Raw genomic sequence first — 16,947 nt, 5'->3', positions numbered from 1 at the left:
GCGAGACATGATTCAGCGGTATGCACATGCAACGGTATGCGGTATGCAGCGGTATGCACAGCGGTAACTAGTCACCGTCGGGGCGGCGGCCGATGCAAAATCACGCCGTAACGACAAAAAACCGTGTTCAACAGCGACATCAGCAGCTAGCGTGAGCAGCCGCGCGCGTGATGTCATCAGCTGGATCGGCCGCCGCCGGCAGAAACAAACAAAACTCGAAACTGCAGCAGTGGCAAATTCCTCAGCCGTCTCGGCGCTCGTTTGTATACACAGTCGGTATTGCAAGATGCAAAGGACGGGCCAACTTTGCAAGTGGGCGCAATCTGGTGCGACGCTCTGTTCCGAGTAGCAGAGGTCATATTTAGGATGACGCGGACGGCTTTTTGTTGTGATTGTCACCGCCTTGTTAGTCGGAATGTGCATAGTGTGAAGCACAATGCAGCATGGTTACTGCGGCCCGATGTTGTGATTTTAACGAGCACGGCCCAATGACTCGGCGTTATTCTTTCAGTCCGACCGGGCGTCAAAACAAATGTAACACCCAAACGTGGCGTTTGCGCATGTTCCATTCACAGATAATCAGCTCCACACTCTAAAATGAGTGCATTTTTCATTTCCATTTTTATTTCACATTTGTTTTCACAAAAAGGCATATCTTATCGATGTCTCGCTGCAAGAGATAAAATCGCGTCTTGCCAAAGCTCGTTTATCGTACTGGGCCATCCCCGTTCGTTCTTTTCAGCGCACTTAGCGCGCAATATATCATCTAAAAACAGCCGCCTATTACCCAACCTCTGGGGAGTTTACTCTCCCGCCTCTCCTCTCCTCCCCTCCTCTAACATCCCCCTCTCTCTCTCCCTCCCTCCCTCTCCCCCTCTCACCTTCTCCTTATCGGCCGCGGGCTCGGCGGCCGCCTCGGGCGCCTCCTTCTTGGCCTCTTCCTTCTTCACCTCCTCCTCTTTGACTTCCTCCTTGGGCGGCGGCTTGGGCAGGTGGGTGTTGAGCTCCAGACTCTGACACATCTCCTCCCAGTCGGGGTAGAAGCGCTCCTTGATTCGGTTGGCGTGGCCGACCAGGTTGGTGTGCGACTCCTCGATGTAGCTCCTCAGCGGGCACTCCACCTCCTTGTCAAGGAACACCAGCTGAGCCACGTTGGCGAAGGTGACGATGTCCAGCTGTGGGGAGAGAAGAGGGGAGGGGTCAAGGGGTGGTAGCATAAGACACTGTATGTTTATGTGTGTGTGTGTGCGGGGGGATTACAACGGCAAAAAGGTCTTGTCATTTGACGGTGGAGAGCTAAGAAATACCATTTGGTATTTAGACAGAATAAGAAGGAAGAACAATGTCAATCGCCGCACTTACAAATCGAAGTACAAATCAAAGTGCGTCTTATACAAGGTAAATTGAAACAACAGTCAGTAGCCACTGCTACGAGCATATCAGCTATCAGAATAAAAGTCCATGAATTGGATTGCAAACATGACATTCAAATTCCGCGGAAACCATCCCCAATAATCGATGACCCAGTTTCGCCATATTAACCGCCTCATAGCCAGCGATTAACCAGGCCCAATCGACCCATAATCCTGAATGTAACAACTCGTATCGCCACATGGATCACCATTAGCTCTGAGGAGTCTGTCCAGGCACCGACCGGTACCATTTCAGCGCTGCGATGGCTGGACTTTAATCGGTTCATTCACGTGGGTCACAGACGCTATTTAGCGGAAACTCGCCGGTAGTTAACTCCCACACATCTTCCTCTGTCGGCTGCACTCTGACATATCACAGCCGAGAGGGGATTCGCTCGCTTTGAACGGAGTTCAGAACTCGTAGCGGAAAGGTAATTAATACCGGCTGTACAGACCGATCCATACCGCTCGGCTGAACCACAGGGACTGTGTCACGAGCCGTGATTGAACGGACAGCATCACGGAACGTGACGTCCGGTCGCCGCCACGTCACGTCACAGCTGACAGCGACACCGACCACGCCCTGTGGTCTCCACAAAATGGCGCCGGCTCTGCAGTCACCGCAGTAGCTCCATCAAGCTGTCTAGTTCGGTCGGCCGGGGTGTTTTGTAGCCGCACAGTGGCCACTTTGAACCAGCCACAGCGCGGGTCACAAGTCAGAGAGACCCAACGCCTCGCTTTGTCTTTAGTGGCGACCCTCGTGCCCTCTGGGGTTAGTTAGCCCGAGGCCACCCCTCCCCCCGGACGGAACTACAATCAGCACTCTCGGGGGCAGCGGCTGGCCCGTGTCACCGCCCCGCCGGGGGACTTTCTTAGCTGAGAGACGGGACGGACCACCACCACAGCCAGCTGTCCGCCTGTCGGCTCCCTGACTATCGGTGACACATCGGAGGCTGTCACAGCGGCCCGACCGCCCACGGCGGGTGTCACAACAGGCGCCGCGTCAAAATACAGCTGCTGATACTGATGAAATGGTACGGGTCGGAGTGAACAGACATATGTCAATCGATGTAGAGACGAGTCACTAGTCGATGAGGGCGATGGAAGCGGTGATAGGCTGAACGACTGACAAGCTGAACAGAATACCATTGTCTCAGCATCATTCTGATGATCGATACTAACTTGAAACGAAACGAGTGGTTTATTTGCCAGCCAATGGCAGGCATTGAGACGATTCAACCTGATTCAATGAACCAATAGATCCACTATTCTCTGGAAAAAGACGTCTAATATCTAATCAAGACTAGGCAGTTACTAAGGCTAATGTGCCACAGCCCACAGACCATTAGTTCATTACTTCCCCAGTAGCATGCCTTATGTAACACAGCTACCCTGACCCTTCCATTTACCGCCCCCCCCCCTTCCGGTGCTCTCAAGCCACCGACTATTACCATGCCGACCTGGCTAGACTAAGCAACTAGCCTAGACGAGCCTAACTTAGACGAGCGAACGGCGGAGACAGCAGTGGCGGCCGGCGTCGAGCCAGGCTTTGGCGGATCAGAAGTATGGGAGCGCTGATGAAGTCGGGAATATCCCTGGTCTCACTAACTCGACAGCCGGCGAACCTGGCAGGCTCAGCGGCTCAGAGACCGGCCGACGTACAACGCAAGAAACCTGACGAACGAGAGCTGATAGAACGCAAATATTTCGCAGGGCTTCAAAAATGCTTTCTATGCGCTGTACAACGAAGCCTAAAAACGTAAAACCTACACAATCAGATTTAACATACAAAGCCTCTAAAGTCTATATGAGCATATATCGTCAGCATCCACAGCTAGGAGCAGCTACAGGCATCCGTATGAAGGCATCTCCCCTCACGGATCTCGTCTCTTCCAGCCGGCGCCACCCCTCCGGCGTGTTGCGAACAGTCACCAGATGAGCCCTCAGCCTTGGAGAGTGAGCCTGCACCCAGCCTCCCCCCCCCCCCTCAGCAGGGGCACGCTGACTCACAGAAGCGTCCCCTGTGTTTATCACCCGGGCGCCGGTGACGGTGACGGCGCGACGGAGACATTCTCGGCGCGTCTGGCCCGTGACGCGTCACAGACACCGTCACGCCGACAGACTACAGTCTACACAGACTGCAGACTCCTCAGACTAGTCTACAAAGACTACAGTCTATACAGACTCCCATCGACACCCCTGTGATGCTCAAACCAACACAAACCAACACAGATGACTTAGACAAGCTGAGCGGATATCGACTGAGCGATGCATTCCGCTCAGCTGGCTCACAGTTCCCACATCATTCCGAGGATAATTAACCACAGTTTCCGGTCCGCCCCGCGAATTCCTAAAGCCCGACTGGAGCAGATCACCACTTGAAGGGTTACGCAGAATCGAGCCGGTAAACTACCCGAAACGGTACCGAGGCGCCTCTGGTGAACCAATGAAAGGTCAATACAGCTCGCACACGTTTCTCGGTAGAACTGAATGGAGTGTTGAGTGGCCTCTCAAACTCTGTCCGAAGTTGGTGATCCAAAACGTCTACCGGGTAAGTTGAGATAGCTGAGTCGTCAGATCCTTTGTGTTTCCGAGAAGGTTCAGAAAGGAATGGTCGTTGAGTTTCAGTGACTATCGGTTGACAGTCACCTTGACGTCCAAAATGATCCCGTTCAACTAAAGAGGCCGTAACAACCGCGAATCTTTAGCGGATGATCTCAAGTCAATAAACAACGCGAGTGCGAGTCTATCGCCTAAGAAGTGGTCGCAAAACACTCAAACCATTCTTTCAACCGACCCTAAGAATATCAGCTGCTTATCAAAGTAAAAAACGTTCTTACCACAGCTCACCTCACCGCGCACAATCTTACCAGTGTGGGCTCGTCGCCGAAGAAGAACGGCTTGTCCTGGAGCTGGTCGGAGAGGGCCTTCAGGTCGCTCTTGCCCAGGTCCTCGATCTCCTCAGACTTGTGCACGCCCAGGCCGACCGCCTTCACTGCCTTCGACTTCTGCAAACACGCAAGGACACGACGTTAAAAATTACACATCGAGTCTCAGAGCACATTATTATCAGACATATCTTCGTTAAGCCTGAACAATTAAAACGGTTTGTGGAGATTTAGGGTTCGGTAGGCATTACGATCACTGGTTTCGCAGCATAGCGAACACAAGAAACCCAGACGTCTCCACCTTTATGAAAATAGAAAAGTTACACACGAGTTCGTTCCTTTACTGTCGAACATTTCCATCGTGTACGGAAGTAAGCATGTATTCCGCTGGCTTCGCGGAAGCTCATTACTAAGATCTCTATTCTGCAGCGAAATTTTATCATTAAACCGAACCATAACAAACGCGGCCGCTTTCCATCGCACGCTTTCTGATATTACCAAAGACCACGAGCTCGCCACGACTTTCCAGTTTCGGCAGAAAGTCTAGCCACTTATTTATAACGGCACTCAGGCCCCGCAGCCACGACCGAGAAAGTCTGAATAATCCGTGAGCTCACGAGCGGAAAGTCCATGACCACTCAGCGAGCGAGTCGGTGCCTTCCGCTGGATAAAAGTCTCACGGGTAGGCCCCGCGCCTCCATACAGACGCGGGCCTTACGAACCTACGTTCGTAGTCTTTCAGAGAGCCAGTTACCTCCTTAGTAATTAAAGACGCGTTTAGCCTTCCCAGTCAAAACGAGACTGTTAAGTCTTTCCTCGTAGTAGCATAGTCTCCCTATGAACCAGTATTTCTCTATACGAGCCGGTATAGTCTCCCAAAGGGCCACTTTAGTCTCCCTATGGGTCAGATTAGTCCCTCCCAGTACTGCCTCCTTCCTTACGCACGAGACGAAAGAGCACACGTGACGTTATTTTCACAGCACCACTGCCACAACACAGTGAGTTTATATAAACTGACAGCGGTCAGCGTGGTGCCATCACCACCAAATATCAACCACCAGCCGGCCGCCACGGGCTCTAGTGATTGCCAAATACCAATCACTAGCGTGACGGGTCCGGACCGAGTCGGGCAGGGCGGAGTATACATGAACCCACGGGCGGAACGGTTCGGTACTCGCGTCGGGCCGCTTTCGGAACGTTTTCGGCACGCATCGAGTCTCGCCCTGTGGTTACAGCAGCGCAGGCGATCGTTTGATGTAGCGCTGACTGCCGCAGGGGGAGGGAGGGGAAGTTATCTGCCGGCTGCACTTTAATCTAGCGACGGTTCATCAGTTCGCTCACGGTCTACCGGTCATAGGACGCCGTCAAAACATCGCCGCCCTGGAAGCTAGACTGGGCCAGGCTGGGAGACTGAATAACAGTGGTCAGTGGTCACAGGGAAGGTAAGGACGCTGACAGATGACAGACATGACTGATGGCTGGGGATTTTAACGGAACTCGGAAGCACCCGTGGGAGAATTTGAACGGAAGCCGCACTACACGGGATTTAAACGGAACCCGGCGCATGGCGAGTTTTAAACCAGACCCGACGCAAGCGAGTTTTAAACGGAAGCTGTCACGGTGGAATTTAAACTGGAGCCGTTTGAACGGGCACACATTTGTCGCACCGATATCAGATATGTCGCACACAGACCGGCGTCCATGAATCGTCAACCCAACGAGCCGAAAACAGGGATCGACTTTTGGACGATAGCTAATACTCGACTTTGACAATACTGATTGCGTCGCTGCTTATTTCGCGGCTACATTTAACCTCTGGACTCACGCCACGTGGTTATGTTTAGAATAGCTTCACAGGAATTTCGAAACAATACCGTACACAGCGCGCTCACGGCATTTCGCGGTACTCAGGGGCACACATGCCTGCCCAATCGGACCATCGACTCCGCAGCGCACGTGAGCTTTGTTCAGCCAAGGAACTCTGGGCATATCGCCCAGCGATGACAAGGAATTTCCGTCCAATTCCATCACGAAACGCTCACAAACGGAAGTGTTCCACATAACTTCCTGTTCACCGTTAAGCCAGGCTAATTACGTCAGAAAACATTCACGGATTCAGAGCCTGACTGCGAGTCAAAGGCTTACGACTAAATTAACGTCGTGGTTCATCAACCGCGCCAATTTCCGCATATAGAGTTAATCTAATTGACAGATGAGACCGTATGTAGTTGCTACCCATCTGAACGAGTCATTTAATGATCGAGCACACACTAACAATAGGTACTCTAATCTAACACTAGCTTGGTACATACAACACTTGTCTCGACAACACCAAAAGCTCAACTCAGGTGGTGCAAACAAGAAGCAAATGCGCGGTGCGGTCTACTTACGCTCTTCATCTTCTGCTTGAAGACAAAGTTGAGGATCGGCGCGGGAATCTTAGTCTGGAAGACCTTCTGCAGGTCCATCTTGTAGCCGTCCAGCATGCGGACAGGAACCTTGGTCTTCCACCAGCTCACAATCCTGCCGAGAGGACGGCGGCCCAGCGCCAACAAAACGTAAGAAGCCAGCAAACAGAAAAGAGAAGCGGACCAAACAAGGGACGGGACACCGCCGCTGCTGCTGCTGATGCTGCTACAGAACCTGTGGAAGCGAGTGCTGGTCAGGCAGTGCGCCGCGAGGTCACCTGCTTCTGTCGCATCTTGAACGCCATGTTGAGCACCAGGTTGGGCATCTTGCTCTCCCAGATCTGCTGCAGGTTGAGGCGGGTCGCCTTCAGCCACTCGCCCGGGTTCTTGCTGCGCCAGGCTTTGTTGATCCTGTGGGGAGGCGGCAGCAGACCGCTGAGCGCGCAGCGAACGAGACAAAAACGACGCACAGACGGCGAGAACGCCGCGCGGAGGATAAAAACGGGACGGTGGGGCCGTTCGTGAAAATTGCCCCGGACACATGCGGGGAGTAGTAAAAGCAAGAACTGAGAGGGGAGGAGAAATGGCGAGAAAACGACAATTCGCGCGGAGGGAGAATAAAACAGGGAACAGCAGGGGAACCCAGCGTTAGAGGGTTACAATAAAGATCTGGGGGATAAATTGGACCGAATCACAGAGTGAAATATGACCGAAACATAAATCGTGTCTGAACGAATTTCATGAGCTGCAAGCGCAGCCACGTTCAGTCAGAACGACAAAAGCGAGATAACACCACTTCAAGGTGAAACCCTTGCAACATATAACGGGCCACGGAGGATAACAGAGTTTAACATTCTTCCGTCTCTCCTATTCAAGCTGTTAGTCATTTCAACATACATATCTTGACAAGAAAACTCACAGCTGTGTGATTAATATCACATCCTAAATCCGCTCAACAAGGTCGAGATATCGCGGTGATCTCACCCCACCTGACCGAGATCAGATCTCGGCTTGGATTGGGTCTCTAACAACGCTCGACTATTGTACCCATTTCCAGTGACCTCTGTGGGCACAGGAAGGCCACAGCTCACTGTGGTGCCGCCCGGGCAGGAAATATTCGGTAACCGAGCCGCGCTGTAGAGCATTAAAGGCCAGGATGTTAGACAACAGAGGCCCACCGAGAGTCGAACATGACATGACCTGTGGTTATCACTCCCCACCCGACTCTAAATAAGCTGCCATTGAAAATCAGTCAGGCAGTGACAGGAAGCATATAGACCACTCGGGAAATTTCCCGTCATCTGGCACCCGATTTAAATTCCGAACCCATGACCGCATGAGCCACAAACTCGATCAAATTCAATGAACTCGCCGGCTCAACAGCCTGCTTCCATCAGCAGAATGGCTTTACACGAGCACTGCATCGCCCGGGGCCCAGACGACCCAGTTGGTCAGCTATAGAATGACCTCGGGTACTGCGTGCTTCCATCAGTCCATAGAGGAACCCCACGTGCAGCTGGGACACTGCATGTTCACCACGCGAGACCTATAGTGTCGTTCCGATGACCCCGCCGCCATTCAATTTAATCAGGCTTCAATTCCAGCGACACAATAGTCTGGCCTGAGGAAGTATCTAGGCAAACCAGCCCAGAAAGCTAACCCCTCAGAGAATTCAGTTCTTCCAACGCTCCATGGCAGGGGGTAACGGCCGGCCCAGTCTCACTCCCTCAACGGGGGCAGCCGATCGATACCCACCCCGTGCCCCTCTTCGACCGGCCGCGGGCCGCAGTCACCACCGCCGCGGGCGCCGCCGCCGCCGCCACACCTATTTCCAGCAAATGGCGGCGGTCTGTCGGCCCGTCGGAGCCGGAGCCCGAGGCACGCCGGAGGGAGGTCGATGGCCGACGCGTCGGCAGACGGGCGCGTGCCGACACCGACGGGCGCCCAACGTCGAGACCGACGCCGGCGGGGCGGCCGGCGACGGGGGCCACCTGCAGTTTGGGAGCCGGCGCCGGCGCTGGTCGACGATCGTAGAGTCAAAAGCTCAGGATCTGTGACACGCCCTTTATCTTCCAGCATCCCAGCGTTGCAACAATCGAAGCAGACGATAGCCACCGAGACTGGGATATGTCCACGACTTTTTCAACCAAACATCCCATAGCCGCCGTTCCCATCGAAACAGACACCATTGCCCCTGCATTACGACTCTCGCCGTCGCCACTCCGGCAGACACCAGGCGCCACGGCGGCAGCCAGCATTGTCGGGGCGCCGCCCGCCCTGCCGGCCGGCTGGGGAGGGGCATTAAGTACCCAGAATTGCGCTCAAGGCTGACGCCGCCGCCGCCGTCCGCCGGCCGGCACCCGGCACAAAAATCGATAGTGAACGCCGTGCTCGACGGGCACACCCTGGAACGGCAAGAGAACGGTACGAGAACGACGAGAGAACGACGAGATAACGACGAGAGAACGGCGAGAGAACGGCGAGAGAATAAGCAAAAAATGAGTATGGCGAGAAAACGGCGATAAAATGCCCGAAACAACGGCGAAAGAATGGCAAGAGAACAGCGAAAGCGTCCAGCTACGTCTAGATTCATCACGTCTGAGGCCATCATCCGCACGCGACCGGAAGCTGTGCGAGAGCATCTCGGCGCTTTCCGGAAGCGCCCACGAGTCCAGTGACATCCGGCCGTAGCATTCGAGACCGTCCGAGAACGGCCGGTCGTGCCCCGCCCGGCGCCGGCACGGTTCAACGAACGCAAGGCAGCACGGCACGGGGCAAGGCAGCACGGCACGGCTCGGCACGGGTCGGGCCGCGGAGGAGCAGGGAGGGACAGGGCGGGGGGAGGGGTGTGGGGTCCCTCAGGCGGCAGACAGGCGGTCAGTCAAGGCGCCAGTGAGTCGGTTCAATGTCGCGTCAGGAGTCATAGTAAGGTGGTGACTCGTTACATCGAGCGATGACTCGTTCCCGAGGTGAGGAATATGACGACACATGCGTCAGGGAAGCCTCGCTGCCAGCAGTTGAGTGTTAAAATACCGGCGTATGGTATTACGCATCCAGCCAAGCACCAGTGACGACTGTATAGGACCAGCACTGGAACTGACGCCATGCACTTAACATCAATCCAATCACCAATGGTGAGCGTCACCACCAGCACGAACGCACACCACCATCCCGTAACCCATCACCAACCCAGCACCGTACCTATACCATCTCCATCGTATCACCATTGCCGCGCTCCGCTATGAGCGCCCCAGCCAGGTCATACGCTGTGCCGCCGGCCGGAGCTGCAATCTGTCCCTGATGGGGCGGCCGACTGGAGTGGAAATGACCCCCAGCGATTGATGACCTCGGCTGTGCCCTGGGGCGTCGTAGCCGGCCAACCGGACGGCAGATAGGCTCTGATGAATCTGAACGGACACTCAGGCAGACGGGTCGAACGTTTAACTGGAGAGTCTAGGGCTAACTGGAGCTACCTGATGCGTAAAACATGGATGCAGTTACGTGAAACACGCGTAAAAAAACGTAACTGCCAGGAAGGCGTAAAACATTAAAGAAATATTGAAATTAAAACAAACGCTCAACCCAAACTAGGTCAACCACAAGACCAATTCCTGCGCGTCGAACAGGGTTAACCTTCTGCCGCCATGGTGCTGAACAAAGCAGACCACGAGTCAGGGCACTGCGCCGACGAAACAAAGGCTGGACCCCCCCCCCCCTCCCCCGGGACCTGACCCCCGCGACCCGGCGCCGCCATCGGCCGCCGAATGGTCAGCTCGTTAAAAGGCGATAAAATATGTCGCCATCGCCGCCGGCTGCAAACGTCGTCGTTCGTTCGTCGATTTGAGCCCGGTCGGGTCGGGTACAGTAACTCAGATCGAATCCATCGAGCCTAGAACGAGTTATGCCGGGCCGAAAGGAGAGAATTTCGCGCCCCGGGCACAGCTCTGAGAGCTCGAAGATATCAGTTCGCCGAGCATTGAGCATTGTCTTTAACTGACATCAAGCCGGGTTCACTAAGACACCTCGGATGTGGTGTCAGATTAGTCCGGTCCACAGAGGATTGGTGTCAGTTAGGAATGGTGTCATCCGGGACGGTGTCAGGTTGGATTTGACTGGTGTCAACTGAGTTGTCAAACTCAACTCAGCCGCCGTCCAACTCAGTGAGTTGTGAACCCAGTGACTCGGGTCGACTTTTCGGTCCAGCGGGCAGACACCGATCGATAGCATGGGGAGGGAGAGAGGGAGAGAGGGAGGGGAGGGGTCAGGGTGTGGCCGACAGGGTTGGCAGACGGCATCGATTGTCAGCATTTGTCACAGATTGTGTCACTGATAGTGACCGATTGAGTTACAGAATATGTCACCGAATGTGTCATTATGTCAGGGAATCGTGTCACGGCGGTGAAGTCTGATCGCTGAGGTCGTTTCGGAGGAATTGACGTGAGGATTTTGAGGCAGCCACTGATGAAACGGGTCAGCAGCCAATTACCCTGCTTTAGTATGGAGTTTAGTAGGATTAATATGAAATAAATATCACCTTTTAGGTACCATGGAAAATGGCCTAAAAGCGTTGCCACCCACTGAGCATTATTTTCGAGCTCATGTAGCTTGTTCAATTGAGCTAAAAGGTTTGCTTTGAACAATCATATAAACTAAATAAACTGATCAGCCCGAAAAGGCCATACAATCCAATACCACAAATGACTCACGGAACCTTACCATTTCCGGTGGCGGGGCATCTACCCCTCACGAGCCACGATCCGTCCCGTTTTCTCCCATTGCAGGTGACTGATGACCACACTCGAGCTCACTAACGGCCATCAATAAATACCCTAACCCACCACCACCACGTACGAGCCAGCAGAATTCTTGGAACCACTTCACTCATTGCCCCGCCCCTCCCCCTCCCCCGGCCACGTGACCTGCGCAGGGGTCGGCCGGCCGGCCCACGGAGCCCTCCCCTAGTGACGGGGCCAACGCCCTGCAGGCCTGTGGCGCCGCGGCGGGCGGCAGGGTAACATCTGGATCCTGTCTGGGGGATGCTGACGTCCCGGCTTCCAGGGGGGAGGAGAGAGAGGAAGAGAGGAAAGGAGAGGGGAGACGGCGGTGACAGACATGATACGTTCAATGTTTGGGATGGGTACGACCAAGGAAAGAGCGATTATTGATGGGAGCCTCTCCAAAAGTCTCTCCAAAAGGAAACTGAGCACAGTCTTGCTGAACAAACTCAACGGAATAACCACGGAAGCTCTCGCAACTCTGGAGCAGTAACAGCTCGAATAAACGACCCGTCTTATCAGGCTAATTTACCCAATTTATTCCACACCGAATTCATATCTCCATTTGTGGAAGCGAGCGCACTGAGCCAGCTCAGTTATCTGCAGTCAGACGCACGCAGTCTCTTAGGGCCAGCTCATTTCCGGTGGGGTCTGAGTCTGACGACCCCGCCCTGCCGGCCGGATGGCAATGGCTGCCACCCGGGGGCAGTTAGAGGCGAGGGGACGACCCCAGTCAGATGCACGACCCCCCCCCCCCCTCTGCCTAGCCTAGTGCCTATAGCAATGGGGGAGGGGATCTACATAGTCAGCACATGGGCCGAGTTCTCTGCTAAGACGAACTCTGTAGAGGCTAAGAAGCTATGTCTGTGGGAAAAGTTCACAGCTACAGCCCAGGAGTTAAGTCTATGAGTAGCTGCCTTTTGGGGAAAGAACCGTTAAAAGAGCGTGCATTTAAAGACTGAACATCGAACCGAAAGATCAAAAGTTTTAATGAAGACGCCAAGGTGAAGGCTTTGCCACTAGACATTCGTTTGAACAAAAATGTTCCGCGAGAGTGAAACTGGAGCTACGATCGCGTGGTGCCTGCAGCCTGACGCCAATTACAGCAGATCAAACGATCGCCGGCTCTAGGGCTTCACAAAGCTCAATTTGAGCGTGGAATCGGGGCCAGGAAGCCAGCCTGCCTGGGTCGCACAAACTGTGCCATTGTCCGGGACCAGCTGTGCCATTGTCCCCGCCCAGCCAACCAAATTAATATCAATAGATTACACCAGTTGACAACGGCACGGACACGATAAGATAATAAATCAGCAATACGCCGTGGATTTTCACGGCGAATTTCCAGGCGGACAGGCAGCGCCACCACGGCCGCGGCGGCAGACGGGCGAACTAGACAGAGATGCGCACGGGCGCCAGACTGACCCGCCGATCGCCGCCGGCGGACGGCGAAAGGCGGCGTGGGAAACCAGAGTCGAAATCGACGATGTCTCACGCGTCTGGTGATCAGTGACCGGACGGTGCGAGACCGAGAGCGCCGAGGTGTGGCCTGGGTGGGGCGCGTCCAAACCAGCATGCTTGGGTGCGCGCTATCGTAATTCCATGCAATCGCAATTAAATGTTTTTTTTATCTAGCGGAAGGAAGCTATCCGTTTAGCAAATGGAATAATTCGATTTTGCATCACAGCATTTAAATAGCAAGCTTCAACTTCGAACTGCGAACCATAAATCAATGCAGTAAAGTAAATGACATATCAAGGGGTCAATCACCCCTTTTTGACCCCTTTGGCGATGGGCCGTTCATCCCCCGGCGCGGCCCGACAGCCAACTGTTGCTATCCAGGCACATGGGCGGCGGGCGGCGGCGGCGGCGGGCGGCGGTCCTTTGTGCCCGGAGCGGTCGATAGCGTCGACCGCGCCCAACGGCGCGCCGACGGCCAAACCGACGCGCCAGAGACCAAACCGACGCGACGAGCGCGCCGCAAACGCCACACGCGCGTCGCGTTCGTGTGTCAGTGAGATAGCCAGAGGAGATAGCGGGCCGTCGCCTGGCCCATCAGATGTCAGAGGGGGAGAGGGAGGAGGAGGGACCCGGTAGTCTCCAGTAATAGGATAGACTGATATAGACGGCAACTGCCGATGATCTGGCGATTATAGATGCGTATTACTTGGCAGCTGCCGATTAATACGCATATTGCATTGCATGCATTACTTTCTTCCGAAAACTGTCAGCTTTGATCTGAGGGTAGATACAATTGTGCGCCGCGCCGTTATGCAGATGAACAGCAACATCTAGCAGTGCATAACTTTTTCCTTTCGTGAAAAGTACAATCTTCCCTCAAAGTCATGTGTGGACCCATTTGCACCCACTAACCCCATCTTGGACCCACCCTAGTGCCACCGACTGATGCGACGTCGCACGGTCCGATGGCCGCCCAGATTCGCCCGTAAAATACCCGGCTCAGCAATTTTCCGCGGCAATGAAAATCGTATTGCACGAACCCCAAGAACAAAGGCTCGGACCACGGTAGCTCGAAGAAGATCCGTTTTCCGCCGGAAGTTCAACAACCGACGGCTAATACAATGACTATGCACCTGCCCACCTCTTACAGCCCATTTTTGGCACCTCTGGGGGCCGTTCCATGCAACTCAATCCTCGCCCATATGGTAGCCGGGCCCCACCCAGCATCTCCACCCCCCTCCCCCACGGAGCAAACTCAGCAACCGCAGTCATCGGTCCTTCAGAGGAATCGAAATCAATCAGCGCTGCTTCTCAGAAGTCAGACTGGGACGCGGAGTTCGAGTGACGGCTCATCAAAGGGCTGCCGGACGGGCACATGGGGTGGTGGGCACTGCGGTGCAGATTGCAGGAGACCGTCCTGCAGGGGTCTGACTGCTTGACTAGCTCACGGAACCCTCTGCCGGCGCCGCCGCCTTAGCTGAAAAGCTTTATGCTAGTGCACGGCTGTTCTCCGCATAGGGTCATCGGTAAAGGGGAACTGAGAAGGGCCTATTGGACGGTTATGAGACCATATCAGGTGACCTATGACCAACCGGTCAGTTCATGTGGTTTCGGGGAATGACTACTGATGTGAAATGACGTCACAGCTCGGTGCTTCTGCCCTGGCCTGATATCGGAGCGTGGGGATGGAGAGAGGGAGTGAGGAAGGAGGGAGAGGAGGGGAGGGTGGCCCGGCGTCAGTTCCGCCTCCCTACATTTCCAGCACCCGCCGCGTGCGGATATCCAGCGCTATGATTTCTTAATGAGCCAGTCTGCCGAGGTAATCAATGCCAGAGTAGTAGAGAGAGAGGGGGAGAGCAGGCACCAGCCGGGAGGGGAGATAGAGGAAGAGAGAGAGAGAGAGGGGAGGAGAGACACTGTCGGAAAACAGACGGCGTCCGCCGGCGCCCCACATGTTTTTCAGCCAGATAACTGACCATCCGCGAGCCACCACACAAAGCAGCTCCGAAGTTCGTCCGGCGTCAAACTCTGAACGATAACAGCTAAAACGTCACAACAGTCCCGGTCAGCTGACCGCGCGGCCATTCCGACTAACCCAGAGTGGCCTCTGGGAGTTGAGTGTGACTCAGGGCAGCGCTATCAGTGACAGGAGAACTCGTGAGACGCCGTCTGAGGCTATTAATCACCAACTTCCGGGGCGCAGAGGGCACGGAGCCGGCAGTGCACGATAAAACTGGAGACGAGCGGCTGTATTGATGTCATTGCTCAAATGGACGGATTTCCGCCACGATGACTAAACGAAAGGGCCTTCGAAAGCAGTTTGGGACATGCGTATCTGATATGACGCGTGTTACAATTTAACTTATCTTCTCACCATTCAGCAGGCCGACATGTGAAGTTTCGGCTATCACAATACATCGCTTCTTCAGGCTACCTTCTCGTAAGTTTCAGAGTCCCAACAAATCAATCGTTGAGATCTCTAGAAGCCGACAGGTCCAGCACCATCGGTAAATCACCTTCATCTCGCCCGTGGGTTTACCGGCGTGACAGGAGCTCCCATCGGACTATTAGGCCGATTGGACGTCTCAATCAGTTACTGAGCGAGACAGATGCCTGGTCTGGGGATAAAGGCAGCTGTGCCATTGGCTGCCTGGGCAATCGAGACGGCTATCTGGTTTGGACGCAGAAGGATGTCTGGTTTCGATCCAGGCGGCTGTCTGGGCGGGATGCAGACTGTCTAGTTTGGATCCAGACAGTGTGGTCCGGTCAAAACCAAGCAACTGTCTGGTTTGGATGCAGCAACTGCCCGGTCGCCACCGAGACAGGTGTCTGGCCCCGTTCGGACACGGACTATGAACATTGGTCGGAGCGTCTGAGGCCGGACATGGGACCGAACAGTTGGCCGCCGGCTAAACCACAGTGGACCGCATTCACACGGAGCAAACGGTCAGCCAAGTGGCACAGACAGACAGTCGGACAGACGGCCAGACAGACTGAAACAGGCCCAGACTCGGAGCCCGCTCCGTCAGACCTTGCCGAAGCCAAATGATCAGTTTACTGAATGACCGGTACGGTCACGGACAGGGCCCTAAAAACGGGTACGGATATAGGTACTGATTTTTAGCACCAGCCGTCTGAGCTTCATTCAGCTCAGTACGCCGGATAATCAACAGTAATTCGTTTTGCGAATAATGAATCCAACCTCATCTATAGATAACCACGTAACTTGCAGACAACACCGGTAGATATCCCCTAGTGAGTTATCCGCTTCATAACACGCTGTCATAAGCGCTGCGTTAGGAATTTACTCTGTCAGGACACGACACCTGATCTGTCTCCTGATCACAGCGGGGAGCACAGCAGAAACACGAGTCCTCACCCAGCCATCACCCAGACACCCTGCTGGTGCAGAGACCGGTCCTGTCCGGTCCCACCGCTACCCCTCTCTCGGGTTACATCCTTTAGTCATTAGAACATCTCGGTTTTCTCCTGGGTGCGAACTTATCCCACCACCTGTGAGAGGTCGGGTCGGACAAAACCGCATGTTCTAACGGGACTCCTGCTGTGCTCAGTACAATTTCATGTCGAGGAAGCCTCGCTGACAAGTGCTAATGACAGAAGCAGACGAAACATGGGGCCTGTCTGCTGACTGTCGACTGGTGAGTGATGATCTAGTGGTGAATGGTGAGTGGTCACTGTCACCACCGCCCTAACACCATGCACCAAGCCTTACACCAGCACCAGTCCCAGCGGTGGCAGCAGCGGGTTGATGGACCCGCATCATGTTGCAGCTGGGACACCTGACCCATCCCGCCGCGCGGAGGCCCCGTCCGTCTCCGGCGCGACCTCCCAAGGTCTCAGACACATTCCAACGGGGCTCGACGCCTCACGCGAGCACTCAATGCGCAGCGGAACCTCACACGGATTTGAATACTACGCCGTAAATGTTTAACACAAAAATGATTTATAGACATCACTTAAATGTGCAGTTACGTTGGAGCGTAGC

General features: G+C 54.5%; 1 protein-coding gene across 1 annotated transcript in view; it reads right to left on the bottom strand.

The window, feature by feature from the left end:
- The window catches only part of LOC122372235 (failed axon connections-like), a 43,459-nt gene that overhangs the window by 5,598 nt on the left and 20,914 nt on the right, over positions 1-16,947 (bottom strand). Inside the window, exons 3-5 of the mRNA XM_043349171.1 lie at positions 6,691-6,823; positions 4,283-4,420; positions 882-1,175 (exon numbers count right to left, since the gene is read on the bottom strand). Coding sequence (XP_043205106.1) covers positions 882-1,175; positions 4,283-4,420; positions 6,691-6,823 — 565 coding nt within the window. The remainder of the gene's footprint in view (positions 1-881; positions 1,176-4,282; positions 4,421-6,690; positions 6,824-16,947) is intronic.

Source organism: Amphibalanus amphitrite, unplaced genomic scaffold, assembly GCF_019059575.1.
Source record: "Amphibalanus amphitrite isolate SeventyFive unplaced genomic scaffold, NRLGWU_Aamphi_draft 001333F_arrow, whole genome shotgun sequence".
Classification (NCBI taxonomy): domain Eukaryota; kingdom Metazoa; phylum Arthropoda; class Thecostraca; order Balanomorpha; family Balanidae; genus Amphibalanus; species Amphibalanus amphitrite.
The sequence above is the reverse complement of the archived record's forward strand: the minus strand, read 5'-3'. Positions and strand labels throughout refer to the sequence as shown.